Here is a 27,936-nt window from a genome sequence, read left to right as displayed (position 1 = left end):
GTGACCTTTGCCTGCCTCTAACGCTCTGCTTTACAGTATTGGAAAAAGGTCATAAAAGAGACCCAAATCACGTTGTATTTTTTAAAAATTTCAGCATATTCTCTGACGTTTCCCCCCCCCTGCCCCGGCTTCCCTCCCCAGCTGCTGGCCGGGGGGTGTCAGGGCAGCTCCCCGTCCCCCGAGGGCTCCTCTTTGCTCTGGTCCATGGAGTCACTGTCGTTGCCCTCGGTGTCGGAGGCGGTGTCGGAGGCGGAGGGCTCGGGGCAGGCGCGCGCGGGCGTTACGATGACGGCGCGTCTCTGCTCCTCTTCCTGCAGCTGCTTCTCCTGCGTGCCCTCGATGTGCTGGATGGCCTGCCCGGGGCACACAGCGACTGTCAGGGCACCTCTGACCCACCCTGGGCTTAGGGACCCCCCTGAGCCCCCCGCTGCCAAGCCCCCTGCTGACCTGAACGATGGTGTCCAGGTTTTGCCGGGACGTGGAGACCGTGTTGATGACCGAGGAGGGGCCCATGGTGACCACGGTGACATGATGGGAGGGAGGCGGCGCTGGAACGATCACGGTGGGGTGGTGGGTGGGCGCTGGGGGAGCGTGTGATGGCAGGAGCTGGGGACAGAAGGGAAACCCTCAGTGAGCAGGGCATGGCGGTGTGGGGAGAACATCGTGCTTCTTCACAGAGCCCAAGCTCCATAAAAGCTGAAGCAGCACTCTGCTGCTCCAGTTCTCCATCCCAGAGGATGCAGGAGGATGCCAGCTGAAAGCTGCTGTCACCTCAGCTTTGCAGAGCGGAACATGAAGGATTCCCCGTATCCCAAAGGGCAATGATTTGGGCTTTGAAGCTGGGAGAGCCAAGTGCCAGCCCCTGCGTGGCCAGGAATTCCCCACACCCCTCGGAGATCCTTGCTGGAGCAGCGGATGGGAAGATCCGCCCCAGCAGGAGGCTACGGAGAGTTCACCTAAAAATAGGCTGAACTTCCCCGGGAGGCGGCCGGCGGGGACCCTGCAGGGACACGGCTCTGCAGGAGCCCAAGGAGCAGGGAAGGAGCTGCTGCTCCTCCCTTTGAAGCTCCAAGAGTGGCATGGCCCCAGGCTGGGCTTGAGGGCGGCAGTGCACAGGGGATGGTGCTGGCACAGTGCTCGCCTCCTCCCTGCACCAGCAGGCCTGGGGGAAAGGCTGAAGGTTCCCATCCCCTCCGCCTGCCAGCTTGACACTCCCCTTTCCCAGCCTGCTGGGTGGCAGGGAGTGGTTTGGGCATCCCTGAAATTCAGTGGGAGCCATCCAGAGAAAGGTGAAGCCCCTGAGATGAAACTCTCTCTAGCAGAGAGTGGCGTCCCCTGTACAAACCCCTCTGTGCCAGGGAACAGAGCCCTGGAAGCCACCACGGGTGCACCAACCCACAGCCCCTCCCTGAAACTCAGGGTGCCCACAAGCTCAGCCCCAAGCACTGTGGGGGGCTTTGGGCCATCCCTTTCCCAAGTCACTACAGGCAAGAGCTTTGCTGGGAGATCAGTGCCTGCAGGAAGTGCCAAATCCATCACTGAACCCACCCCCTGTTCCTGTACCTGGGGGTGCCTGGGCTGCGCTCACCTGGGTTCGGATCTGCTGCTCGCGCTCGAGCTTCTCCTGGTGCAGCAACCTCACCTGCTCCTGCTGCTGCTGGAGCTGCACCTGCTGAGCAATCACCTTCAGCTTCTCGGGGTACATATGGGCCTCCAGGGAGCGAACCTGCGGGTCAGGGAACCCCAACATCAGTGGGGAGTCCGGCACGGCCCCACTGAACCCCGGCTGTCCCCTCAGGAAGCCCTGGACAAGCACGGAGAAGCAGTGTCCAAAGCAGGTGTTTGGTGACCCCACAGCACTGCTGGTGTCCCTGGGGGTCCCTGGGGACATGGCAGAGGCTGCAAGAGGGCACCTGGCCTCACCTGCTCCTCCAGCATCATGCGGACCGAGCGCTCCTTGTCCAGCTGCTGCCGGAGCTCGATCATCTCCCGGCGCAGATCCTCGGCCTTCTCATCCTCCCAGATGTCGGGAGAGCCGATCCCCTCGTCCTTGTCCTCCGCCCGTCGCCGTTTCGGGGAGGAGCCACTGAATTCCTGCCATGGGAACGTGGTGTCAGGGAAAGGGGGATGCTCTCTCTCTCTGCCATCCAGACTTCTGGGTGATGCCACTCCCCACCAGAGCTCCATGCAGGAAAGGGTCTCCCTGGGGTTGGGTTTGATGCTTGGGGATAGATGGGCTCCTGTGTGCCCCATCCTGGTCCTCATCCCCAAAGCCAACCTGATTCTCACACTGACACCCAGAGCAGTTCAACCAGGGCACTCCAGCACCAGAACTGCCACCAGGCCATCCCCAACCCCCCAAATGGGTGGAAATAATGGGAAACGGGACCCCAACCCTTCTCCCCCTGCCAGGTAAGAGATGCCGGGTTGAATGGGGCTCTCTGCCCTGCCAGGGGAATGGAAACACCTCCACTCTCTGGCTGAGCAGGGTAGAGGGCTCCACCCTGAGCCCAAGGAACTGCAATGACATCCCCCCCTGGCCAGCCAGGACTGTCCCACCCCCTGCTGTCCCATCCCCGGGGCAGTACCTGGATGAACCGCTTGAGCTGGGTGTTCTGCTGCAGTAGCCGAGTCTTTTCCTGCTCCAGGGAGAAGATGTACTCAGCTGTCTGCTGGAGGATGGCTGCCTGTGGAGGAGGAGGAGGGGCAGGCTGAGGCAGGAGACCCTGGTGTCCCCCAGGCCTCCTCCAGGTGAGCTCTGCAAGCAGCACTGCTCCTTGCCTGTCCCTGGTGTCTCCTCCTAGAGTCTGCTTCACCCCAGGTTCCCCTGGTGAAACCGTCCAATTCACCCACCCTGGGAACACAACAGCTGCCTCCTCATGCCACTCTCCTCTGCACAGGTCCCTTCCTCACCCAGGAATGTGTCACCCTGCTCCTGGGGCACTGGGGGCTGTCCCACACTCCCGGCCCACTCCAAGACACCAGGCTGGGGATGCACACCCACTCCTGCTGGGAAACCTCCCCAGGAGAGAGCTCCATCACCGAGTTAACACCCAAATGCCCCCAGCTCCACCTTCAGCCCCTCCACGTGCAGGACCAATGTGTGCATGCTGCTCACCTTGCTGAGCTTCTCCCCATCCGTGTGTGGGATGAGGGTTTTCAGGGACTGGAAGCCAGCATTGATGCTCTGCATCCGCCGCCTCTCGTTGCTGTTGGCGATTTCCCTGCGTATCCGCCGCTCCTGGTCCCGCTGGGTCTCTGGAGTCAGTGGGATGTTGGCCAAGCTGTGAGAGAGACCCAGGGTTAGGGAAGAGGGGCTGCACCCCTGCTGCCAGCTCACTGCATCCCCCCTTGCTTTGCAGTGATGTTCCAAGCCACCAAAGGGACGGGTGACACAGAGGGGACGATGGCTGCAGTGCTGGAATCACCAAAGCAGGTGGGTGGGTTTCTCCAGCCCTGTGTCCAAAGCTTTGGGGGATGCACTGGCCAAACAACAGCCCCGCTGCAGCCCCCTGGTTCCTCTGGGCTCAGCCACACTGCCCAGTGCCCAGCCTGGGCCAGGGACGCCCAGGTGGGCGAGGGAGGCTGCGGGCTGGCCGGCTGTGTCCCCGCGGGCCGGCCGGCGTGTGTGGCCCCGGGAAGGCGCTCCCTCCCTCCCGCCCCGCTGATGGCTTCCAGATGACAGCTCCCAGCAGAGAAGCCCCCGTCCCACCCCAAGCCGCAGCTCCTGCCTGCTTCCTGCCGCTGCCTCCTCGCCCCCCACGCCCTTGCCCTGCAGATGGGCCGGAAAATGCCGGCACGGAGGGCGAGGGCTCCGGGCAGCCAACACCCACGGGTGCAGAGCACCAGACCCGAGCGAAGCTCGCTGCCACGGGGTCCAGCTTCACCCACACCCCACTTCTTCCCCGAGGGAAGCAGGGCAGAGGTTTTGGATCACACCATGCCAAGTCTCCCCAGCGGGCAGGCACCCGCTGGCGCCGGGGATGCTGCGAGGCACCAAAGACTAAACACGGCAGCCGGGCTGCCGGCATGGGCGAGATAAGCCGGGCTCCCGCCCGTCCAGGTGCCCGGCGGCTCCGGGATGGGGAGGTGGGAACATTCCACCCAGAGCCTTGCCAAAGCCACGCTGGGAAGCAAAGCCCAGCATCCTGCCCTCACTGCCCTCCTGGTGAGGCCAGGGAGGAAGCACCGAGGTTTGGGAGCGCGGGGATCTAAGGGATATCAGCAGCACCACCGTGTGCCCAGGCAGTGACCAGAGACTCTCAGGCCACTCATCACTGCCTGCTGCAAGTGGGGAACGCACCACAACTCATCCATGGTACACAGGGATGGGGATAGAACCAGCTCATCCCAGAGGGATGGCAAAGGATCCTCACTCAGCCTAAGAAGGGGATGGATTCCACGTCTGTCCAAGGGCACATGCACAGCAAGTCAGAGAAGAATCACAGCTCATCCCAAGCAGATAGGGAAGGATCCCAGATTACTCTAGAGGGATGGGGAAGAACCCCAGATTACTCTAGAGGGATGGGGAAGGACCCCAGTGCATGCCAAGGGGATAAGGAAGGACCCCAGCTCAGCCCACGGAGGCCAGGAAGATATTTGTCCCCAATCTCTGGGGCAGTGTCCCAGCATAGGCTGATGCTGGGTGCCAAGCACACACTGCACTGGGTCCCCCACATGGGGGTGTGGAGCTGGGATGGGTGCCCAGGGGTCTGCCCCTCTCCCTGGGAGCTGCCTCTGCCACACGGACCAAGAGCTGCTTGCAGCAGGATTGTGGCACAGGGCTCCCATCTGGTGGTGATTGTCACCCACCTCCCTGCTCCTGCTGAAACCAGCCCCAAACTTGTCCCCAGAACACACCAGACCCTGCAGGTCCTGGAGACATCGTCCCTCTTGGGGTAAGGAGGTGGCTGGAGCACTGCTCCAGGATGTGGGACCACCAGACACTCAGGGGGAATGGGATGGAGAGGCCCAGGACTGGGCAGCACGGAAGTGCTTTCTTAAATACTGGGAAAGGAGGAAGAGCCTGCTTCCTCACCGGGAGACCTCCCGCAACTTGCCCCAGCTGCTCTTCCTGGGAAGAGACCTGAGAAGTGACAGCAAAATACGGAAAGGGCAAAAACCCATGGATTCAGACACCCAGCATGGCCAGGGATGGGGCAGGGGGAGCAGGTGGCACCCACTGGAGCCCCTGGGGTGTCTCCAGCCTGGTGCTGGTGCTGTGGGGTTTGTGTCAGGCAAGCAGAATTTGGTCCTTCCCACGCTGGGGAGGGCATTTTCTCTGGCCTGGACCGCGAGGGAAACAAACCCATGTGGGTGGCTGGAGCCAGGCACAAGGCAAATGCCCCCCTGTCCACTCATGTTCAACACTGATCACACCTTGTGCTGTGGGTTGTGCAGGAGGTCAAGGGAGGCACGGCCATGGGGGCAGGGTGTCCCCAGGCTCCCTGAGGTCACAGGTAGGGTGTTCCCCAGCCTGCAGGCAGGGCATCCCCAAGTGCACAGGCAGGGTATCACCATGCTTCCATGAAGGGCACTTCTAAGCTCACAGGGTCAGGGTACACCTGAGCGTACAAGCAGGATACAGCCCCAGTTCACAGGCAGGCTGTCCCCCAGCACCCTGAGCTCGCAGGCAGGGTGTCCCCGAGCTCCTGGAGGTCACAAGCAGGGCAGCCCCGGCACCCCGAGCTGCACGCAGGGTACCACCGAGCGGCCTGAGCACATGCAGGGTCTCCCGGAGCTGGGGGCAGCGGGACGGCTGCTCCCCGAGCTCTGCCCCGTGCGGGGTCAGTGCGGGGTCGTGCAGCCCCCAGTGCCCGGCGGGACGGCCGCACCCCCAGCCCATGCAGCCACCCCCGGCCCGCGGGCCCGCAGCGAGCACCGCCAGGGACCCCAGAGAAGCCGCCCCCCAGCCCCCCTTCCCTGGGTCGCGGCCCCTCCGGGGGGACTCAGGTGCGGCCACTCCCCGGCATGGCCGGGACGAGCCCCGCAGGCCGTGGGGCAGCACCCCGAAGGGCCGGGCCCCCAGCACGTGCCCCGGGGCCCGGGCCGCCCCTCAGTCCCTCGGCCCCGGCCGTGAGTGCGGCCCCGCGGCGGCCCCGGGCCCGGGGGGCTCAGCGCGCCCGGGGGCGGGAGCTGCAGGCCCCGGGAGCTCGGGGGGGCTCGGGGCCGCCCCGCGTGGCCCCGGCGCCCGCGACCCCTCCCCGCCCGCCGCCCCCGCGGCCGCAGCCCCGGTCCCCGGGCGCCCCCCCGCCCGCCGGGGCTCCCCGCGTGTCCGCGGGCTTTGTGCCGCCGCTCCCGCACTACATGTCCCGGCAGCCCCGGCCGCGACCCGCCTCCTCCGGGCGGCTGCAGAGTCACGGCCAGGCCCGGCGGTAAACACACACCCCCGCGCCCCCCGGACCCCCGCGCCCCGCGCCCCCCGCCCCGAGCGCGCCTCGCTGCACCCGCGGGGCCCGGCCGGGACCGGGGGCGCGGCGCTCCCCGCCCGGGCCACGCGCGGCCGCCGGTCCCATGTGCGCGGCCGGGACCACGTGCGGGCGGTGGGGCCGCGGCCGCCGCGCCGCTCCCCCCGTTCTCCGCTCCCCCCTTGCCCGCCATCCCCCCACGGTGCCCCCGAGACCCCCGAGCCCGGGATCTGCCGGCGCTCCCCCACCTGCAGAGCCCACCGATGACCTCCTTCTCGGATTTCCTGAAGTGCTGCAGGGCCGGCACCTTGGGGGCCGGCACCATGAAGTACTCCATAACGGGGGCGGGGGGCCCGGTTCAGCCCAGCCCGGCTCGTCCCGGCCCGGTTCAGCCCCTCCCGGCCCGGCTCCGGCCTCTGCCCGCGGCCCAAGGCGGGAAACAGCTGGAGCGAGCGCGGCTCCCGCCCGCCGCCGCCGCCGCTCCCCCGCCCGCCCCCGCCCGCCCGGCGCCGCCCCCGCCCCGCACCGGCCCCGCGTAAACAAAGGCGGCGGGAGGGGCCGCGGCGCGGCCGGAGCGGCACCGGGACACGGCGGCGGAACGCGGCGGGACACGGCGGGGCGGGGGGCGACTGGAGCGGCCGGGACGGTACCGAGCCGTGCTGGCACCGGCCCGTCACAGCGCGTCGCGTCCTGACCTGGCTCCATCCTATTCTGCTCTATCCTGTGCTACTCTATCCTGTCCCGCTCTGTCCCATCCTACCCTCATCCTGCCCTGTGCACAACGCATCCCACCTCATACCATCCTGAGCTGTCCCCATGCCACTCCATAGCCCTCCTATCGTATCATACCAAACCCTACCCTATCCCACCCTGACCTGTCCCCCTCTCATGCCGCCTCATCCTATCCTGCCCTAGCTCCATCTCATCCTACCCTATCTTACCCTGTCTTATCCTACCCCATCCTTACCTGTGTCCATTCCACCCCACATCATTCCATCCTGCCCTAGCTCCATCCCATCCTACCTTATCCTCTGCTATCCCATCCCACCCTGGCCTGTTGTGTCCCTATCTCATCCTATCTCAATGTGACCTGTCCCCATCCCACCTCATCCCAGCCCATCTTGCCATAGTTCTGTCCTATCCTGCTCTACCCTACCCCATCCTGACCTGTCTCCATTCCATCCAGCCTGGTCCCTATCCTATCCTATCCTATCCTACCCTATCCTATCCTATCCTACCCTATCCTATCCCATCCCCATCCCCATCCCCATCCCATCCTCATCCCATCCTGCCCTAGTCCTATGCCATCCTACCCTGACCTGACATGTCCCCATCTCATCCCCATCACACCCTGCCCTCACTCCATCCTAACTCATCCCATCCAATCCCATCCTAACCTATCCCATCCAATTCTATCTCGGCCCATTCTGACCTGCCTCATTTCCTTTCCATCCCATCCCATCCCATCCCATCCCATCTCATGGTATCCTGACCTGTCTTGTTCCAGACCCATCTAATCCTATTCCATCCTGTCCTGTTCCCATTCTATTCTGCCTTATCCCCATCCCACCTCGTCTGCCCTATCCCATCCTACCCTATCCTACCTTATCCTGACCTGTCTTGTTCCTATTCCATTTTATCCTGTCCCCATCCAATCCTCTCCTACAACCAGCTTGTCCCACCCCATTCTACCCCATCCCCATCCCAATCCCACCTAATCCCCTCCCCATCCTATCCTACCCAACCTGGCCTATCCTAGTCCTGTCCCTTCCTCTTTTATTCAATCTGATCCCATTCCTATCCCACCACATCCCATCCCGTTCCTGTTTCCAGCAGGGTCAGGCTTTTGAGGGGCTCAGGGGGCAGCTGGGGGAAGGGGGGGGTCACAGCAGCCTTGAGGATCTGGGGGTGACAGGGATCCCATGGCTGGCAAGGGGCTTTGGGGAGGAGGCTCTGGGGGCTGCCAGAGGCATCCTGAGAGCTCATGGGGGGTTCTGGGGGCTGGTGAGGAGCTTGGGGAGCTGACTGGGGGGCTCTGAAAGCTGGCAGGGGACTCGAGGAACTGCTGGAGGGCTCTGGGAGCTGGCAAGGGGCTGTGGGGCCTAACAGGGGTTTGGGGGCTGGCAGGGGCATGGAGCTCACAGGAGGCATGGGGGGCTCCAGGTGGGGTTCAGGGTTTGGGGATGATGGGTTCATGTGGGCAGGGGGCTTTTAGGGGGGCTTCTGAGGGGCTGGCAGAGGGGTTCTGAGGGATGGGGGAAGCTTAGGGGGATAATGGGGGATGATAGAGGCTTTGGGGGGCTGTGGAGGTGGCAGGAAGGTGTAGGGGGTGGCAGGGGTCACAGGGCTGGCAGGGGCTGTGGGGGGGGGTCACAGGGAGGCACAGAGCTGGGAGGGGAGTCTGGGGGACTGGTAGGGGAGCACAGGGCTGGCAGGGGCCACGGGGGGCTGGCAGGAGCCGTGTGGTACCTGAGGGACCTACCTGTGGCAGGGGACCTCCCCCCACAGCCCCCCCAGCAGTGCCTGCGGGGGTGCAGGGCCCCCGGAGCGGGGACGCTGGGGGTGCAGGGGGTGGCTGTCACCCCGGAGGGGCAGGAGCCGCTCTGCAGAGCAGGGTGGGCTCAGCCCTCCCCCAGCACGGCCCGGCCCCGCCGGGAGCTGCAGGACAGGTTCTGCCGGTGTCCCCTGGGCCCCCTGCCCGGCCCCCGCGGGGCCCCGCGGCTCGGGGAGCAGCGCGGCCCCCCTGCCTGGCACCGCGATGGGGACACACCGTGGGGACACCGCAGGAACCCCTCGGGCACCCGCGTGGGAGGGACGGTGCTGCCCTCCCGTGTCTGCCCTGCTCGTGGCGGGGATGTTGGGGACGCGGCGGCTCCCCAGAAAAACGCGGGTGGGATGTGGCTCCGGCCGCCCGTGTGGGTCAGAACTGCCCCTCCATCCGTGTCCCCGCTCTGCTGCGCGGCTGCTGGGGACACAGCAGCTCTGTCCCCGCAAAAGAAAACCCCAAACCGCGGCTGGGATGTGGTTTCAGCTGCCCGCGGGAGAATTGTGCCCCTCACTCCGTCCCACCTTGCGTGGGGCTCTTGGGGACACGGCAGCTCCCTCTCCACCCAAAAGTCCGCATGGAACAGAGCGTCCTCCCCGTGTGTCCCTCCCTTTCGCAGGGAGGACACCGCATCTCCCCCTGCAAAAAAAAAAACCAAAAAAACAAAAAAACCAAACAAAAAAAACCAACAAAACAAGAAAGAAACGGAAACAAAACAAGCACGGGTGTTTTGGTGGGGCGTGACTTCAGCCACCCGCCTGGGACCGTGCTGTCCCCCACGCGTGTGTCCTCCCTTTCACATGGCGCTGTTGGGGACACTGCAGCTTTCCCCGCAAAAAAACCAAAAAAAAACCAAAAAAAAAACCCAACCAAACAAAAACCGCGTGGGGCAGGGTCGTGTCCCCCCTCCCTGTCCCCCGTGTCGGAGGGGCGTTGGGGACACCGCAGCTGCATTCCGCCCGCAATAAAATCGCGGGCGGGGTGTGCCCAGCCACCCGCGTGGGCCCCGGGGGACGGAGGGAGGGAGGGACCCCCCCGGCGAGGCGCGGCTGCAGCATCCGGGCCGGCCCCGCCACATCCTGCCGCCGGAAGGAGCCGCGGCCCCGGGACAACCCCCCCGCCGGTGACGTCATGCGGGGGCCCCCGCCAGGCGTGACGCCAGCCCCGCTCTGTGACGTCACGCGGCGGGCGGGCGGCGCCGCTCCTGCGGGGAGGGGGATCCCCCCCCACCCCCATTTCCCCGGGGTGACCCCCTCGCCCCCCCCTCGCCGCCCCGGTACGGGGTGGGGGCTCCGGTGGGCGCCGCCCCCCGCCCCGCCACGTCCCCGGGGGGGGACAGGGACACGCGAGGGGACACACGGACACGCGGGGGAGGGGGGGTCGGCTCTGCCGCAGCGCCGGGGTGACCTTGTGCGGGGGGGCGGCGGGTTCCCCCCCCGGGGCGGGGCTCGGTGCCCCCCGGTGCCCCCCGCGGGGGCGGGGAGGGGCCGCCCCCGCCCCCGCCCAGCGCCGCCCGCAGCCGGGGCCGGGCCGCTCGGTGCGGGGCGGCCATAAATCACGGCGGGCAGAGCCCCCGCCCCGCCGCCGCCCCCGGGACCGGGCAGGGGGGGCCCAGCCCCGCCGCCGCCACCCCCGCCCCCAGCCCCTGCGGATGTGGCGGAGCGGCCCGGCCGCCCCGCACCGGCCCCGGCACCGGCCCCGGGGGGCCCCGCTCCGCCGAGCCCCGCACCCCGCCCCGCTTCCCGCCCGGCGCTGAGCCCCCGCCGCAGGTACGGTCGCGCTCCGGGCACCGTCGCGGGGAGGAGGACGATGAGGAGGATGCTGCCACCGCCGGGGAAAGGGGAGGGGGGACCCTCCGGGCAGCCCCTTCCCCGCCACCCTCGGGGTGCGGGGGGTCCCTTGGCACCTGCGGCCCCCCCGCCCAGGGAGCGGGTCGGGGGGGGACGTGGCCCCGCCGCACCCCCGAGGGAAATGAGGAGCGGGGGCTTTCCCGCTGCCCGGTGGGTGCCGGGGGGGGTGGCCGTCTCCTGCCGTCCCCCCACACCCCGGGCGGGTGTCCTGACCTTGGCCGTGGGGCGGGGGCTGCGGCGGGGGCGCGCTGGGTGGCTCTGCCCGGTTGCGGCCACCTCCGGGGACACAGCAGTGTCCCCATGGTGCGAGAGGGGAGAAAGGGTGGCAGTGGGTGGGGGGTGCAGGCCGTCCCCATCCCTGTCTCGCTCCGGCGGTGCCACCGCCCGGCAGCCGCCCGTCACCCCGGTCCCCTTGGCGGGGGCCTCCCGCTCCCCATGGTGAGAGGTGACAGTCCCCACCGCGGGGGTGACAATCCCACGGCCCCGTGGGGCTGAGGCGTGGGGCGGCCAAGCCCAGGCTGTGCCATTATGGGGTGTTTTGGGGACTAGGACGGTGTGACCCCCTCCCTGAGGTGCCAGCAGCGGGGACCACAAATTGTCCCCGGTGTCCCCGGGCGCTGCTGCAGGCGCTCGCTCCCTGCCCAGCATGGAGAAACCCTGCAGCCGGTGGACACCTCCCCTTCCCCATGCCTTTGTCACCCTGCTGTCACCGCCTCCCCCAGCCCGGGTCCCCATGTGCCCCCATCCCCACGATGCTGCCGCACCCAGGGCGCTGCTCCGCTGGGTGCCGGGACCACCCCGCTGCTGTCCCCGCCTGCTCCAGCTGTGTCCCCGGGCAGGGCTGGCGGGGGCCCTGGCGCTGTGGGGCTGCTGTCAGCCCTCTGCCAGGATCCCCACGGCTTCCACATGCCCGGGAAGGGGCAGCCACGGCACCGGCCTCAGCTCGGGGACCACAGCCGTGTCCGCTCCTGGGGACACCTCTGGCAGCGGCCGCCAGCCCGGCTGGCGCGGGGTGCCGGGTGCTGGAGGGCCACAGTGACAAGATGGAGCTGCCAGCAGGATGTGACCCCCCCTCGCCTCCCCCAGACCCGTCAGGCACCGGTGGGCTCCCGTGAGGAGCGGCCGTGGCAGTGCCAGCACCATCTGCACTGGGACAAACAGCGATGGTCGGGTCCCACGGGCGCCCGCGTCCTGCCAGCAGCCGTGGGGACAATGACTCGCATCCTGCCAACCCACCCACGCCGCCCTGGCACGGGGGGCTCCGCGGAGTGCCCCCCGTGGCGGCGGTGCCAGCCTGCCGCTGCCAATTGCCACGGCGGCGGAGCCCGAGCCCTGCCTGCGGCGCTGGCACCGCTCCCCGAGCCCCGGGGTCACCGTCCCCCGGCCGTGGCAGTGCCATCCCGCCATCCCCGAGCCCACCGCGCCGCGGAGCCGCTGCCCGCGCTCCCTCCGTGCTATTCCTGGCGGGTACGGGGCTGGAGGGGGGACACACGACACCCCGGCAGTGCCGGCAGCCCGGAGAGCTGGCACCCCGCCGGCCGCTCCGGGGTCACCCCGGGTCCCCCGGCCGTCCCAGGCAGTGCGGGGGGCCCAGGGGATGGGGGGGCTCCCCCCAGCCCGGGCTCCATCCCAGCCGCCCCCCCCGCCCTGGGAAGCCCCTGGGCCCAGCCCCGCGCCGGACTGGTTTGAACTGGTGCGGCGGGGGGGAAGCCGGGCCGGGGCCGGGCTGGCAGCGCCTGGCGCGGGCAGGAGAGGCCATGGGGGGAGAGCGGGCAGGGGCAGGCAGGAGCGGGCAGGGGCCTCGCGCGGGGGCCGCAGGTGCTGGGGCGTCCGGCCAAGCCACCGCAGGGCTTGTCCCCGTCCCCATCCCCGCGGGGCCCCCGCGGCGCCCCGTTTCCCGAGGCCGCGTGGTTTGGCAGCCTCCTGCTCGCCCGCCCGCGGCCGCGCTGGGAGCCCTGGCGTCAGCGGCTGGAGGCCCCTGTCCCACCCGTCCCGCCCGGGGATGGCTGCGGTCCCCACCCAGCGCCGCCCGCACCGGGACCCCCCAACCTCCCAGCCCCGAGGACGTGAGGACGGGACCGTCGTGGTGGGACCAGCAGTGACGCCTTGCCTGGCCCCGTGTGGGGGGATGCCAGCCCCTGTCCCACTCCCTGGGCTGGGGGTCCGGCTGTGCCACCCCAGCTGTGGGTCCTGCCCCTGTGTCTGTCTGTCCCCGAGCTGTGCCAGCAGGCTGTGGGGCACAGGGGGGTGGTGGAGGCCGAGAATCGTGGTGAGGCTCAGGGTGGGGACAGCCCATGGGCACAGCCCGCAGTGGGCGCAGGGTGAGCCCCCCCAGAGGGGAAGGGCCCCACTGCGGGCAGGCCGGGAGACCTCAGCGAGAGTCCCTGTCCCGGCAGAGGGACGCTGAGATGGGGCAGCCTCCGGAGCGGCGGGAGGAGGTGGATGCTCGGGCCAGGACCCCCCCGCTGAAGGGGAGGGCCCCGCCTATGGGGCTGACCCCCGGCCGCGGGAGGCGCAGGGGGACGCGATGCTGTGGGGCGGCTCCTCCCCCGCCGGGAGCCCGGGACAGGAGCCCCCCCTGGGGCCTCCCCTCGGCCAGCTCGGGGGTGCAGCGGGGGGTCCCCGCCCCGCCGCCCGGGCCCCATGCCCCCCGCGGCTCCTCCGCATTCCTCAGCGTCTGAGCCGGGCTGGACCCCCGCCAGCGCGGGAGCCCCTCCGGCGGGGCAGGGCGGGGGCCGGGCCCCCCGGGGCGGGGTGGGGATGATGGAGGGGCCCCCCCGCTGCCACGTGTGCTGGGTGCGCCGTGCCCCCCGACACGGCCCCTCGGCCGCCCCCAGCCCGCCCCGGCCGATGCGGGTGGCCGCGGGGGCACGGCCGGGGGGCGGCACCGGGCGCTCACCGCTGCACCGAGCTGCCCGTTCTCAGCTGCCCGCCAGATGTGCGGCGGCCGGGCCGCGAGGGTGGCATTGTGCTGTGTGCCGTTCCACGCCGTTCCGTGCCGTTCCGTGGCGCGCCGTGCGGCCGCAGCCCCTGCTCGGCCCCGGCAGCGGCGGCGTTGGCCGGCGGGGAAGGGGCCCCGGCGGGGGAGGAAGCTCTGCCGCCTCCGGGGCTGGGGCCAGCGGGCTCGGCCGCCCGGGTCACCGCCGGGCTGGTGGCCGCCACCGCCCTCCTCTGCCGCTGGGAAAGGCCTCGCTGGGGCAGGCCCGCGGGGACTGACGGACGGACGGACGGATGGATGAACGGATGGAGGGGGGTGGAATGGGGACACCACGGCTGTAGCTCCGCGGGTGCCCAGGGGATTTGGCAATCCCCGGCAAGGTTTGGTCGCGGGCCAAGGGGCTGTGCCGGAGACACGGAGAGGACACACTGGGGACACCGCAGGGCCGGGGTGGGGGGGGGGGCGCGGTGCCATGCCCTGCCCTTTGCCCGCTGCGGGAGGGGGCCGCGGCAGGGCGGCCGGAAGGGACGGCGCGGTCTCCGTGCCAGCACCGTGTCCTGCGGCCCGGAGCAGAGCGGGCATCGCCATGGGGCCGCGCTGGGGCGATGCTCCGGGTGGCACCGGTGACCCCCGGGTGTCCCCCGCAGAGCCCACCCCGGCACCATGCATTCCCTGGAGGAGCCCCTGGACCTCAAGCTGAGCATCTCCAAGCTGCGAGCTGCCCGCGAGAAGCGGGGCCCGTCCGGCCCCCGAGCCCGCGCTGCCCAGCGCCCCGACACCCCGCCGGCCGGGGAGGGCCGAGGGGGCGCCCGGGGGGTCCGCAGGGCCGTGCCAGCCTCGCCGTCGCCCGCGCTCCTGGGACACTCCCGGCTGGGGGAGCCGCGGGACGGGCGCTTCCCGGTGCCCGTGGTGGATCTCAGCCTCTCGCCCCGCTCCGGGGGGGACTCTCCGGCGGGCAGCGCCTCGCTGTCCCCCGAGCGCCAGGGCAGCGGGGACCTGCCCGGCCCCCTCACCCCACACGTAAGTACGGCCGTGACCCCCCCCGAGGTGTCCCCAGCTGTGGGGACGGTGCCCGGACAGTGCTCCCGACCTCGGCAGCGTGCCCGGGGCTGCCGCTGTACACACAGCCCGGGGCAATGTCCTGCCTGCCCCCCCCGGCCCCAGCGGTATCCCCGGGGAGGCCCCTGGGAGGTCTCTTTGGGGCGTCTCTGGGGGTCTCTGTGGGGTTTTGGGGGGGATGGCAGATCTAGGGGGTTTCTGGGGAGTGTGGGGGGGATCTCTGGGGGGGGGTCTGTGTGAGGTTTTGGGGTTCCTGAGGGGCTATAAGGAATCTCTTGAAGGGTTCGGGGGGCGTCTCTGGGGGTCTCCATCCAGCTTGGCCCTGTCCCCCACTGCTCCTCCATCCGGACTCTGCTCCAGGATTTCCAGTCCCTGCGCTACATCGATGGCCTCCCCAGCTCCTTCCAGTTCTTCCTGCCGCTGGGGGCCGGGGGGGCCCTGCACCTGCCCCCCGCTGCCTTCCTGCCCCCCAGCAAGGAGAAACGGCTCCCCCCCGAGCTGCCCCTGCCCAAGCAGCTCGTCTGCCGCTGGTCCAAGGTCAGCAGGGAGAGCTGGGGCTGTGGGGGGTCATGGTGGGGGTGTGTGGGAGCTTTGAGAGGGTGCAGGTGGTGATCAGGGGCTGGGAAACCACATGGGCATTGCAAGGGTGGGGGGCACACAGGGGGATGTTGGGGCTAGGGTGAGGACATGGGGCTGGAAGGCCATGGCAGAGATCTTTGGGGCTGTGGGTGAGTTTTGGGGCTGGGAGGCCAAGCAGGGACAGTAGGGCTGGGAAGGATAAGTTTTAGGGCTGGGAAGGTGGTGATGGGGAGGTGGGTGCTGTGCAGGGATGCTGGGGGTGATGCAGGGCTGGGTGTCATGTAAAGGGCCTTTTCCATTTCCCCAAATGCTGCTGCTGCACACAGGTGGGAGCTGGGATGGGGTGGGGGGCAGGTGCTGGCTGTGATGGGGGCACTGGCCCCCCTGGTGCCCACCCTGCTGGGCTCCCTCACCCCCAGCCTCCTGCCCACAGTGCAACCAGTTCTTCGACCTCCTGCAAGACCTGGTGGACCACGTCAACGACTTCCACGTGAAACCCGAGAAGGACGCGGGGTACTGCTGCCACTGGGAGGGCTGTGCCCGCCATGGCAGGGGCTTCAACGCCAGGTGGGCGTGGGGGGCTCTGGGGGGGTCTGGGGGGCTGCTGTGGGGAGGAGGAGCCCAGCACTGGGGATGTGCAGGGGAAGTTTCCATCTGTCCCTCCCTGTCATGCAGGGTGTGAGGTCCTGGGGGCGCTGGGTTACTGTGCTGGCCTGGATGTCCCTGTTCTCCCACCCCACAGCCAAGGCACAGGGACAGGGACTGATCCTGGAAGGCAGGGCTGACTCCCTCCCTAACATTCCCTTCCTGATGCTTCTGTGGCACATGGTGATAGGACAAGGATGAACAGTTTTAAACTAAAGAGAAATTTAGATGGAATATTGGGAGGAAATTGTTCCCTGGCAGGGTGGGCAGGCTCTGGCACAGGGTGCTCAGAGCAGCTGTGGCTGCCCCTGGATCCCTGGAAGCGTCCAAGGCCAGGCTGGGCAGGGCCTGGGACAGTGGAAAGTGTCCCTGCCCATGGCAGGGGGGGTTTGAGTTATACAAGATTTAAGTCTTCCCAATCCAGCCCATTCCATGACTCTGTGATTGCCCCGATCCCGGCAGGTACAAGATGCTGATCCACATCCGGACGCACACTAACGAGAAGCCACATCGCTGCCCCACCTGCAACAAGAGCTTCTCCCGCCTGGAGAACCTGAAAATCCACAACCGCTCGCACACAGGTCAGCACAGCAGCCCCCTCATTGCAATGCTGGGGCTCGGGGGGACATGGGGACACGGGGACACGGCAGGGCTGGTGCCCCCGGCAGACCCGGTGCTGCTGTCCCGCAGGCGAGAAGCCCTACATCTGCCCCTACGAAGGCTGCAACAAGCGTTACTCCAACTCCAGCGACCGCTTCAAGCACACCCGCACGCACTACGTGGAGAAGCCCTACTCGTGCAAGATGCCGGGCTGCCACAAGCGCTACACCGACCCCAGCTCCCTCCGCAAGCACATCAAAGCCCACGGGCATTTTGTGTCTCCCGAGCACCCGGAGATGCTCAAGGTCCACCCGCCTCCCAAAACGCCCCTGGGCTCGGCGGAGGTGCCCTACGTTAACGGGGCGCAGCTCGTCATCCCCAACCCCGCCGCCCTGTTCGCCCCGCCGGGGCTGCCGGCGCTGCCCATCCCGCTGGCACCGGCGCCGCTCGATCTCAGCGCCCTGGGCTGCGGGGCTGCGGCCGCGCTGCCCGCCCTGCCCGGCCCCGTCCTGCCCCTCAACGGCGGCCCCCTGAACTTGGCCAAGAGCCCGCTGCTGCCCTCGCCCTTCGCGGCGGGGCTGGGGCTGCCCGTCATGTCGCTGCTGGCCGGCGGGGCCAAGGCCGAGGGGGAGAAGGGCGGCGGGGCTGAGGGGCGGCCGCCCAAGGCGGGCAAGGGGCTGGAGAGCCGCAAGGAGAGGGGCGAAAGGACGGAGCCGGGCCGGCCGCGGGTGCCCCCCGAGAGCCTGGCGCTGCTGCCGGGGGCCGTGCTCGACCTGTCGGCCGGTGTCAGCTCGGGGGGCAGCCCCGAGGCGCTGCCCCCGGGCTGGGTGCTCATCCCCCCCGGCTCCCTGCTGCTCAAACCCGCCGCCGTCAACTGAGGGGCCCGACGATGCCCGGGGTCAGCCGCCGGCCCCGTGGGCAGATCCCGCTCCCGTCTGGGGACGGGGGGCACGGCCCCCTCCTCCCCCTGCAGCCCCGGCGGGGCCTCGCTCGTGCTTTTACCCGTCACGAAAGAAGAACGGACTCTTCTGAGAAAAGCAATAATCCCTCGGCGGCCGGAGCCGGCTGCGACCCCGTGCTGGGGGCAGGTGGGGCACAGGGGGGTCCCCCTGCCCCCTCTCCTTTCCCCCCGGCCCTGGGCAGCCGGACACGCCGCTATTTATTTCTCGACCAGCCCCCTGCTCCGACAGGGTCCCGCTTGGGCTCTCCTGCTTCCGCTGACTCGGCGTCTCCCTGCCCGAGCCCTCGGTGCTGCTGTGGGGGGCCGCGGCCCCCGGGCTCTGCCGCACGGACAGCGGGGTGACAGCTCCGCAGCCCCGAGCCGTGCCCGGCCGTGCCATCCCGGCCCCGGCAGCCCGTGCCGGGCCCAGCTGGCTGGGCACCCGCCGGCCCGGCGCCCGCCCGCCCCCTCCCCGCCGCCTCCCCGGCCCTCCCGTGACAAGGCACACGGCCGGTGTGCCGCTCGTCGGGCACTGCCCCCCTCTAGCTACGTTCATACCTAACCACGCACCGCGAGCGCATGCGGGCAGCGCGGGCACGGCCGGCAGCGGCTGCCGGGCACCGCTCCTGGGGCTGCGGCGGGCATGGATGCATGGATGGATGGATGGATGCTCCCCGGCCGTGGGGCAGCGTGCCCAGCTCAGCGCGGGCGCAGCTCGGAGCCCCCCGGGTCACACACACCCGTCCCGCTCGCTCCGAGCCGTGGGGGCTCCGCAGTCCCGCCCCGGGCCGGGGTGCCCCGCAGGGAGCCGGTCTCCCTGCCCTCACCGCCCGGCGCTGCCCCGGCCCTGCATGGCTGCGGGCCCCCGACCAGGCCGCCCCGGCCGGTGAAACGTCTCCTCGCTCCTCATCGGTTTGTTGTTGCACATTCCAGGACATCAGTATTTTAACGGTCTCGAAGTGCCTTTCTATCGTAGTTTCTGGGTTGTTTTTATTTTCCTCCTGTTGGGCTCCATCGCTGTTAGCGTAGCGTGTAAGGACTGCACAAGTACGAGATAAGCTAACGACTGTAACACTATATTCGTCCAGGGGAGAGGAAGTTTATTAAGAAAACAATAAAGTGAAGTTGAAGTAAGTTCCTGTTTCAGTCCGTGGTGCCAACGGCAAGGACAGAGGTGTGTGGGGGGGACGGGTGTGACCTTGGGGGCACGGCTGCCCTGCCTGACCCCCGGCCGTGTCCCCACGCTCCTGCTCAGGCAGCCTCGCCACCAGTGACACCCTGCCAGCACCTGGGGGGTGAGCTGCAGGTGGGGACGGCCACAGGTGTCCCCTCACAGCCCCTCACCCCGAGCCAGCAGCCATCCATCCACGCTGGGCAGAGGTAACGGCACAGCACTGCCAGGGTATGGAGCCAGAGGTGCACTCCATCCAAGAGCATCCAACCTCCCCACCAAAAATAGCTCCTGCAGCCTCCCCCAGTGCCATTTGAGCCCTGGCAGCCTCAATGCCCTGGGGACATCCCTTCTTCCCCAGCTGCCTCCGCCTCCTCCTCCTCCCCCGGGCAAGCACAGTCCCTACAGGGGCCGATCCCTGCAGGGCAGCGCTGGGCAGGCAGGGCCCGCTCCCTCCCCGGGTGTGCAGCAGCCAGGCCAGGTGCTGGAGGACACGGTGTTTATTGGCTAGCTATAAGTTAAGGGTGAGGGGCACGGGGGGCAGGGGTGGCAGCAGTCACGTCTCGGCTTTCCGCCCCTTCTCCGTGTCACCCTTGGCCTGGATGCGCAGCTCCTCGTCCAGCCGCTCCTTGGCTCGCACCACCTGTGGGACAGGGACACCCGGGATGGGGGACACCAGGGATGGGGGGGGACACTCAGGGATGGGGGGGACACCCAGGGATGGGGGGACACCCAGGGATGGGGGACAGCCAGGGATGGGGTACAGCCAGGGATGGGGAGATACTCAGGGACATGGGGACAGCCAGGGATGGGGGGGACAGCCAGGGATGCGGGACAGCTGGAGACAGGGGGACACTCAGGGATTGGGGGACAGCCAGGGATGGGGGATACCCAGGGATAGGGGACACCCAGGGATGAGGACATACCCAGGGACAGGGGACACCCAAGGGTGGGGGCACACCAGGGATGGGGAGGACACTCAGGGATGGGGGCGACACCCAGGGACACGGGATACCCAGAGGTAGGGGACACTCAGGGATTGGGGACACCCAGGGACAAGGGGACACCCAGGGATGGGGGACACCAGGGATGGGGGGGACACCCAGGGATGGGGAGACATCCAGGGATTGGGCGCCCCCTGCCCTCCCTGCCTCATCCATGGGTATACCCAGGATGTCCCAGGGCCAGGCAGGGTTAGGAAGGTGCAGCCCCTCCCTGCCCCTCCTGGTGCTCACCTTGGACTGCAGGTAGAAGGAGCCTCCCACTGATTTGTCGTTCACCTTGAACAGGTGGTCGTAGTTCTGCCGAGAGAAGCTCTGGGTCAGAGGCACCTCCAGCCTTGCCATTCCCACTCCCACACCCCGGCACCTCCCACTCCCCAGAGCACTGAAGAGTGATCCTGGGGACACAGCTGGCTCTGCCTGACACCCCCATGTTCCCAGCAGGGCACCTCCAGAGCTCCCACATCCCCTCCCTGAGCAGCCCTGGTGGGCAGACGCAGAGCCCAAGCCTGGAGGGCTGCTCCAGCTGGGGCAGGGAATGCTCAAAGTCCTCAAGCTGTGATTAACTGAGCCCAAGGCAGCACAGGGGAGCAGCTGCCACCCCCGTGCACAGCAGCACCTCTGGAGAGGCCAGGCCCTGCCAGCACCAAGGAAGCCTCTACCTTCTGGATCTCCTCAGGGTTCAGGCTGGAGACGTTGAGGATCTGCTGGGCTTCCTGGAGGCTGATGCCGATGATCCTGGAGGCAGCAGCAGACTGGGGCCTCTCGGCACGGCCCCGCGCATCGGCCGCGGCCTGGCTCGCTGGGGACACCGGCCTCAGTCCCCTGCCACCCCCCCGGCCCTCAGGCTGCAAACCTGGCCACTTCCAGGTGCCCAGAGCCCCCTCTGTCCCCACCCAGCCACCCCGGGGCCAGCTGGATGCCATCCCAGTGCCAGGGAGGTGCAGGGAGCAGGCAGGGCAGGATCACACCCCAGGGATTGTCCCACTCTGCCCTTTGGGATCTCTGCGAGCCTGGCAGCAGTGCCAGGGCCAGGATGGCCCCTGTGACAACCTGGCAGTGTCCCCTGCAGGGCAGCGTGGGCACACGGAGCTCACGGGGCACCATCCCAGCTCGTACCTGCGAACTCCTGGCGCAGCGCCCGCATGAAGGCCCGTCCCACCACCTGGGCCCCCACCAGGATGATCTGTGCCAGGTACTTGGCCTGCGGGGACAGCCTGCTGTCACAGCCACCGCGGCTCCTTGGCCCTGTCACCTCTCCCCATGCCCTGGGGGTCTGCTCTGACCCCATCTGACTCCTGTCATGGCCGTACCTGGCCCCGTCCCCCCTTCTCTGTCCCTGTCCCCCACCCAGGCCCTGTGATACCTCCCCCAGGCCCCCTCCCCTCTCCCCTGTCTCTGTGCCTTGTCCCCACGCCCTGTCCCCTCTCCGTTGGTCCTGTCACCCCCTCCCTGTCCCTGCTCTCCTCTCCTCCGTCCCTGTCCCCCCTCCCCACGACTTCCCCCTTCCCTGCTCCTGTGACCCCTTCCCCTGTCCCTGTCCCCTCTCCACTGGCCCTGGCCCTCCCGGAACCAGCTGTTTCTCACACTCCCGGTCCCGCCGCCCCAGCCCTGCCCCCCGGTCCCGCTGTGCCCCCGCCGCGTCCCCCGTCCCCTCTCACCATGTCCCCGCCGCCGCTTCCGCCCCGCCGGTCACGTGCCCGGGGCTGAGGGTCACGGCGGACACCGAGACGGCGGCGGCGCGGGCGGAGCGTCCCCTCTGCGGCCACAGCGCCCTCTGGCGGTCGCCCCGCGCCGGAGGCCCCGGGTGGGGCGCGACTTCCCCGGCCCCGCTCCCCGTGTTCCTCCGGTCCCCGTGTGCCCCCATCCCCAGTCCCTGTGTTATCCCGGTGCCGGTCCCGGTGTCGCCCATAGTCCCTGTGTTCCCCCGGTCCCCGTGTTCCCCCCCGCCGCGGTCCCTGGCTCTCCCTCGGTCCTTGTGTTATCCCCGATTTCCCTGTCCTCCGGTGGCAGTCCCTGAGTCCTTGTGTACCCCCCGCCCCGGTCCTCATGTCCCGCTCGGTTACCGCCCTGTGTCACTCTGATGCCCGTACCCCCCAGAGCCTGTCCCTGTGTCGCCCCTGGTCCACATGTCCCCTCGTTCCCTGTGTCTCCCCCGGTCCCGGTGTCGCCCCCGCTCCACATGCCCCTCGTTCCCTGTGTCTCCCCCAGTCCCGGTCCCCCCCGGTGTCCCAGGATCACGGCAGGACACGGTGCTGGTGCAGCGGCTTTAATAGCGGGTCCTGCCCGCGGCGGGCCCTGCGCCTCCTCCATCTCTTCCTCCTCCTCCTCCTCCTCCTCCTCCTCCTCCTCCTGGTGGTGGCCCCGCCGGGTGCGGGGTCCCGGCTGCTCTGTCCCGGGTCCGGCCTAGTCCTGCGGGAGGCCGGGGGTGAGGGCGCGGCGGGGCCGGGCGGACCCAGCCGGGTTCGGGTGTCCCGTCCAGCACTCACCCACTCGTCCTCGTCCACGCCCTCGAAGGAGTCCTGCGGCAGCGGGTCGTCCCTGTTGCCCAGCCGGGCCACCATGGCGCTGAGGAGCTGTGGGGAGAGCCGGGCAGGGCCGTGGGGCGCAGGGCATCACCCCGGGCCCGGCGCGGGGTGCTGAGCCCAGAACCCACCTCCTCCTTCTTCTGCTCATCAGTCTTCTCCTCCAGGTACACGGAGGCAGGGACGAACTTGCGAGCCGGAGCCTCTTTGGGGGCCTCACTCACTGCGAGAGCGGTGTCACCGCGGGGCAGGAGGGCTCCACCCCATTGACCAAAGCCCCCTGAGGGCAGGGGGTCCATGCCCAGCCCCGTACCCACCTGGCACCATGTCTGCGGGCCGCAGGCTGGCACGGCGCTGCTGCCCGTCCTGCCCGTCCAGCCACGCACCCGCACTCAGCGCTGGCTCCCACCACACGCGGGTGGGTGGGTACAGATCGTCCTGGAAATACTCCTTCTGCGGGGACAAGGGGCGCTCAGGGGGTGTTGTCCCTCCTGTCCCATCCCCAAACACGGCCAGCCCCCCCGTCACCCACCTTGACGCGTGGCACGTGGAAAGCCACGGGCTCCAGGCTGCTCTGCCCCAGGCGCAGCGCCCGCGCAAACTCCACATCCCGCACCTCGCACGCCGTTTTGGGCAGGAAGACGAAGCCCTGGAGGGGTGCAGGTGTGAGTGGGGTCTGGCAGCACAGGTAGGGGGTCAGGGACAGGCAGCATATCCCCCCTCTACCTTGTGGGGTTCATTGGAGGTGAAGCTGTTGCACTCGAGGAAATAGGGGGGCTCGGGGCTCACTTCATAGAGGAAGACTCTGGTGTCACCCTGGGGATGGAGCGAGACACGGGCTGTCAGGGGACATGGACACTGTGGGGTGCTGTAGGCAGGGAACCCCACAGTTTTTTGGAGGGCAAGCCCTCACCTTGCCGGTGAGGAAGACAACGCTGGTGTCCTCATCGTAAAAGGGCAGGAGGGTGGAAGGGGCCACGTCCAGACCAAGGACAGACAAGGGTCCTTCAGACAGGGCCTGTGCCCGGTACAGGAGGATCCTCCTCTCGCTGCGGCTGTGGGGAGGTGACAGTGAGAGCAAGCAGTGCCCTCGTGTTGCCCTGCCCTTCTCTGTGTCCCCCTCCTTACCTGTCAAAGCCGGACACCAGGATGTAGTCACCACCACACACCCAAACCAGGCGCGCTCCACGTCCCCCCTCGGGACCTGGGCCCTCCTGTGTGGGATGAAGGTCACCCTGCCTGCTCTGAGAGAGCTGGGGGCGCAGTCATGTGCACGTGGGGAGGGTTTCCTGCCCACACCCCAGCTCTCCAGCCCGTCCCCAGTGCTGGGATTGTACCTGTTGAGGCTGAGAGCTGCGCCGTGGCTCGTAGAGCCGTATCCGTCCATCTTTGCTCACCGTTGCCAGCTTCTTCCCATCCGGGCTCCAAGCCATGCTGAAAATCTGGAGAGACAGATGTTGTGCAAATGTCCCAAAGCTGCCTCTCGGGTGTCCCTGGATTTGTCATCCCTTACCTGATCCGTGTGTCCCTGCAGGCACAAGACTTCCTGCCCTGTGCTCAGCTCCCAGATCCGCACGGTCATGTCGTAGGAGGAGGAGACCAGGAGATCGGATGCCGTGGGGTGGAAGCGGATGGAGTAAATCTTCTCCGTGTGACCTGATGAGGTTCAGCAGTGCATGGCTGTCCCCAGCTGTGGGTGCCACCGGGCTGTTTGTCCCCAGTGTGGGGTGCTCAGTGGTCCCCTCACCTCGGAGAACAGCTTCAGGCTCCTGCAGAATCTCCTGCAGCCCTCCCTCAGGGATGCGCCACAGCCGGATCTTGGCGTCCTCACCCGCTGTGCCAGGAGGGATGGGCAGTGTTTAATGGGGTGGGCTGGCATGCCTGGAGCCCTGGGGGACTCTCAGGGCAGGGCTGGCACGCACGTACCCACAGCGAGGCGCCGCGGGTCGAAGGGGTCCCAGGTGAGGTCGGCCACAGCCGCGCCGTTCTGGATGGTGGGGACGGCCACGTCGGGGAGGCGGCCGGGCTTGGAGAGCTGTGGGCGAGAGCCAGGGTCAGTGGCATGGCACACAGGGCACACAGGGCACACAGGGCACACACAGGACACAGGGTACGCACAGGACACACGGCACCCAGGGCACCCAGGGCACATAGGGGACACAGGGCACACAGGACACACATGGCACACAGGGTACACAGAGGACACAGGGTACGCACAGGACACAGGGCACACAGGGCACACAGGGTACACACGGCACACATGGCGCACATGGCACACAGGGTACACACAGGACACAGGGTACGCACAGGACACACGGCACCCATGGCACCCAGGGCACATAGGGGACACAGGGCACACAGGACACACACAGGACACAGGGTACACACAGGACACACGGCACACACGGCACCCACGGCACCCACGGCACCCAGGGCACATAGGGGACACAGGGCACACAGGACACACACGGCACACAGGGGACACAGGGCACACAGGGTACACAGGGCACACACGGCACACAGGGCACACAGGGGACACAGGGCACACATGGCACACAGGGGACACAGGGCACACAGGGCACACACGGCGCTGTGCTGGCCTCAACACCTCCCCGGGTACCTCGAGCACGGCACACGCAGCACACACGGGCACACATGGCACTATGCCAGCCTCCACACCTCCCTAGGCACCTCAAGCATGGCACACACAGCACCGTGCTGGCCCCCACACCTCCCCGGGTACCTCAAGCACAACACACACGGCACACAGGGCACACACATGGCACACACAGCACACATGGCACACACGGCACCGTGCCAGCCCCACATCTCCCCAGGTACCTCGAGCACGGCGATCTGGCCGCCGGCAGAGAGCAGGGGCAGTGCCACACGCTGCAGATTGGCGCAGAATCCATCGCTCTCGCCCGGCGTGGTGAGGCTGAGCCCCCGCAGGTTGGTCAGGTGCAGGTCCCGGTGCAGCACCCGGCCCTGGGTGTGCCTGAAGCGGGAGCTGGGCCCTGCAGCGGGCACGGGCTGGGTGAGCACCCCAAATCCCCCAAGGGGGGCACCCCGAGCCACCCCACTGCCCGCTCACCCAAAATGCTCTGCAGGGACTTCTGGCTGGGGCTGCTGGCAAAGCCGCTGGAGGGGCCGGTGCTGGCTGAGAGCGAGGTGGCCGCGCTGCCTGGGGAGGCCAGCGAGGATGGCGAGGAGTAGCCACTGGCTTCCTACGGGAGAGAGAGGCCAGGCAGGGGGTGCTGGTTTGTCTTGTGGGATGAGGGCAGCAGGGACCCCACCCCTTCAGCACTCAGTGCACTTTTGCAGCACCCCATGCTCACACTCTGGTCAGCATCGGCATGGCCAATGTCGGTGTCGGCGTGGCCGGTGTCGGTGTCCGTGTGTCCAGCGTTGGTGGAGACAGTGCCAGCAATGATGGGGGATGTGAAGGTCTCTGTGGGTCTCCGGGCAGGGTGCAGGCTTACCCTCCCCACCTGCACCGAGCACAACGGTGAGCATGGGGCAGTGGCAATGCCACCAGCAAGGACACCCCCCCAGATGACACTGACCTGCTGGCTGTCCCCTGCCCACCAGCCTTGGGCATCGGTGGCTGGCAGCGTCCCTGTGCAGTCAGGGAACAGATCCTCGTGGAACTCCTGCACAGACTGGGGGAGAGGGGAGGGGGTGAGATGGGTGTTCCTAAAATCCCACAGCCTCTGTCCTGCTGCAGCTGGGGCACCCCTGGGCACCCCCAGACACTTCCAGCACCCAAACTTCAGCAGCTTGAAGTGCCCAGCACCCACTGCACCCACTGCACCCAGCAGGTGGCACCCAGCTGTCAGCATCCACTCTCCAGCAGGCAGCACCCAGCTTCCCAAATCCAGCACCCAGACTCTACAACCCACCACCAGCATCCAGGCTGGACCTCCTCTCCTGCTCTCCCCAGGCTGGGGACTGGGGTCTCACTGCAGCCGGGTCGTTTTTGTCACCCAGTGCTGGGGAGGTGTCACCCATGAGAGGACACCAGGCACCTAGGAGACAGTGCCACCCCCAGGGTCCCCTCACCTTGCGTGGCACCACGTAGCTGACGGGGACGAGGGCGGTGTCGGTGAGCTGCAGGACACGGAGCACCTCGCAGGCCATGACATCCAGGGCCAGGCGTGGCACGGCGCCCAGGCCCCTTGTGCTGCCCTCTGTCCTGCACTGGGTCACTGTGGGACAGGAGGGTGGCCCTGGGCTGGGTGGCCGGGCAGCAGTGAGCCCCCCTCTGGGGGAGATACGGGTGGGAGGGGACCTGCTTACCCTGGGTGAGTGCTGGCTGTGCAGGGGCCACCTCGAAGCAGTACAGGAGGTTTTCTCCCTGGAAGAGACATGGTGGGGACAGGGAATGAGCAGGGCTGTAGGAAGCACCCCACTGCACCCACATGCACCAAGCTGCACCTCACTACACCCCCTGCATCCTCCTGTCCTCCCAGTGCCTCCCTGCACCCCCATCCATGGGAGCTCACCTTCCCTGCCAGAACCAGCAGCCCCGTGTCGGCGTCGTACAGAGGGATAGTCACCCTGCAAGGGAAGGGGGTGCTGAGCCAGGGCACTCATGGGCACAGCACCCCCATGGGCACTGGACCCCCATTGGCACAGCACCCCCAAGGGCACAGCACCCCCATAGGCACAGCTTCCCCATGGGCACAGCACCCCCATGGGCACAGCACCTCCAAGGGCACAGCACCCCCAAGGGCACAGCACCCCTATGGGCACAGCATCCCAATGGGCACTGCACCCCCATGGGCACAGCACCTCCAAGGGTACAGCACCCCCATGGGCACAGCACCCCCATGGGCACAGCATTCCCAAGGGCACAGCATCCCAATGGGCACTGCACCCCCATGGGCACAGCACCTCCAAGGGTACAGCACCCCCATGGGCACAGCACCCCCAAGGGCACAGCACCCCTATGGGCACAGCATCCCCATGGGCACAGCACCCCCAAGGGCACAGCACCCCCAAGGGCACAGCACCCCTATGGGCACAGCACCCCCGTGGGCACAGCACCTCCAAGGGCACAGCACCCCCAAGGGCACAGCACCTCCATGGGCACAGCATCCCCATGGGCACAGCACCCCCGTGGGCACAGCACCCCCAAGGGCACAGCACCCCCGTGGGCACAGCACCTCCAAGGGCACAGCACCCCCATGGGCACAGCACCCCCAAGGGCACAGCACCCCTATGGGCACAGCATCCCCATGGGCACAGCACCCCCAAGGGCACAGCACCCCCAAGGGCACAGCACCCCTATGGGCACAGCACCCCCGTGGGCACAGCACCTCCAAGGGCACAGCACCCCCAAGGGCACAGCACCCCCATGGGCACAGCATCCCCATGGGCACAGCACCCTCATGGGCACAGCATCCCCATGGGCACAGCTTCCCCATGGGCACAGCACCCCCAAGGGCACAGCACCCCATGGGCACAGCATTCCCATGGGCACAGCACCTCCAAGGGCACAGCATCCCCATGGGCACAGCTTCCCCATGGGCACAGCACCCCATGGATGTGGGGCTGGGTCCTGTTCCCCCACTGGTGCACACACACCCCAAACCCCATCCTGGGGAAGCGTGGGGCAGGATAACGCTGTGCTGTGATGGGAGGGCAGTGCCGTGCCAGGGAGTACAACCCTCA

The 27,936-nt window shown here is 68.2% G+C and overlaps 3 protein-coding genes across 5 annotated transcripts in view; 1 reads left to right on the top strand and 2 right to left on the bottom strand.

Annotated features, from left to right (window-relative positions):
* On the bottom strand, positions 1-6,835 carry TFAP4 (transcription factor AP-4). Its single transcript, XM_054270661.1, has 7 exons — positions 6,656-6,835; positions 3,119-3,284; positions 2,589-2,687; positions 1,924-2,094; positions 1,589-1,726; positions 448-606; positions 1-353 (listed from the first exon to the last, which is right to left on the bottom strand). Exons 1-7 carry the CDS (start codon positions 6,742-6,744, stop codon positions 159-161), a joined length of 1,017 nt encoding a protein of 338 aa, XP_054126636.1. The 5' UTR covers positions 6,745-6,835; the 3' UTR covers positions 1-158.
* Positions 6,836-10,679: 3,844 nt separating this feature from the next.
* Positions 10,680-17,501, top strand: GLIS2 (GLIS family zinc finger 2). The gene is made up of 6 exons (XM_054270655.1): positions 10,680-10,721; positions 14,388-14,760; positions 15,160-15,336; positions 15,812-15,945; positions 16,486-16,604; positions 16,714-17,501. The coding sequence occupies exons 2-6, from the start codon at positions 14,404-14,406 to the stop codon at positions 17,499-17,501; spliced, it is 1,575 nt and encodes a 524-aa protein (XP_054126630.1). The 5' UTR covers positions 10,680-10,721; positions 14,388-14,403.
* Positions 17,502-18,300: 799 nt separating this feature from the next.
* Positions 18,301-27,936, bottom strand: part of LOC128933654 (mitochondrial import inner membrane translocase subunit TIM16-like) — a 39,467-nt gene continuing 29,831 nt past the window's right edge. The window contains exons 10-31 of one of the 3 annotated variants that reach the window (XM_054270653.1): positions 26,766-26,820; positions 26,560-26,617; positions 26,323-26,468; positions 25,827-25,922; positions 25,599-25,751; positions 25,355-25,487; positions 25,102-25,277; positions 24,187-24,295; positions 24,008-24,094; positions 23,774-23,916; positions 23,598-23,702; positions 23,389-23,474; positions 23,174-23,315; positions 22,987-23,076; positions 22,793-22,909; positions 22,578-22,713; positions 22,392-22,483; positions 22,225-22,311; positions 20,855-20,939; positions 20,398-20,537; positions 19,970-20,035; positions 18,301-19,377 (exon numbers count right to left, since the gene is read on the bottom strand). In XM_054270653.1, coding sequence (XP_054126628.1) covers positions 19,291-19,377; positions 19,970-20,035; positions 20,398-20,537; positions 20,855-20,939; positions 22,225-22,311; positions 22,392-22,483; positions 22,578-22,713; positions 22,793-22,909; positions 22,987-23,076; positions 23,174-23,315; positions 23,389-23,474; positions 23,598-23,702; positions 23,774-23,916; positions 24,008-24,094; positions 24,187-24,295; positions 25,102-25,277; positions 25,355-25,487; positions 25,599-25,751; positions 25,827-25,922; positions 26,323-26,468; positions 26,560-26,617; positions 26,766-26,820 — 2,389 coding nt within the window. In that variant the 3' untranslated portion in view covers positions 18,301-19,290. Of the gene's footprint in view, positions 19,378-19,969; positions 20,036-20,397; positions 20,538-20,854; positions 20,940-21,396; positions 21,543-22,058; positions 22,148-22,224; positions 22,312-22,391; positions 22,484-22,577; positions 22,714-22,792; positions 22,910-22,986; positions 23,077-23,173; positions 23,316-23,388; positions 23,475-23,597; positions 23,703-23,773; positions 23,917-24,007; positions 24,095-24,186; positions 24,296-25,101; positions 25,278-25,354; positions 25,488-25,598; positions 25,752-25,826; positions 25,923-26,322; positions 26,469-26,559; positions 26,618-26,765; positions 26,821-27,936 lie in introns of those variants that run through there. The other 2 variants (XM_054270650.1, XM_054270651.1) reach the window with 2 other exon arrangements.

This window comes from Melozone crissalis, unplaced genomic scaffold (assembly GCF_028551555.1).
Source record: "Melozone crissalis strain CALT ecotype California unplaced genomic scaffold, PUWL_Pcris_2 ptg000012l_1, whole genome shotgun sequence".
In the NCBI taxonomy this organism is placed as follows: Eukaryota; Metazoa; Chordata; class Aves; order Passeriformes; family Passerellidae; genus Melozone; species Melozone crissalis.
The sequence above is the reverse complement of the archived record's forward strand: the minus strand, read 5'-3'. Positions and strand labels throughout refer to the sequence as shown.

Bases quoted from the DNA above. Each gene is read 5' to 3' on its own strand.
- TFAP4 (XM_054270661.1), bottom strand. From the start codon at position 6,744: ATGGAGTACTTCATGGTGCCGGCCCCCAAGGTGCCGGCCCTGCAGCAC. The intron at 2,095-2,588 runs GTACTGCCCCGG...TTCCCATGGCAG, and splicing joins AGCTCAAGCGGTTCATCCAG to GAATTCAGTGGCTCCTCCCC. The intron at 354-447 runs GTCAGCAGGGGG...TGCCCCGGGCAG, and splicing joins ACCTGGACACCATCGTTCAG to GCCATCCAGCACATCGAGGG.
- GLIS2 (XM_054270655.1), top strand. From the start codon at position 14,404: ATGCATTCCCTGGAGGAGCCCCTGGACCTCAAGCTGAGCATCTCCAAG. The intron at 15,337-15,811 runs GTCAGCAGGGAG...TCCTGCCCACAG, and splicing joins TCGTCTGCCGCTGGTCCAAG to TGCAACCAGTTCTTCGACCT. The intron at 16,605-16,713 runs GTCAGCACAGCA...GCTGTCCCGCAG, and splicing joins CCACAACCGCTCGCACACAG to GCGAGAAGCCCTACATCTGC.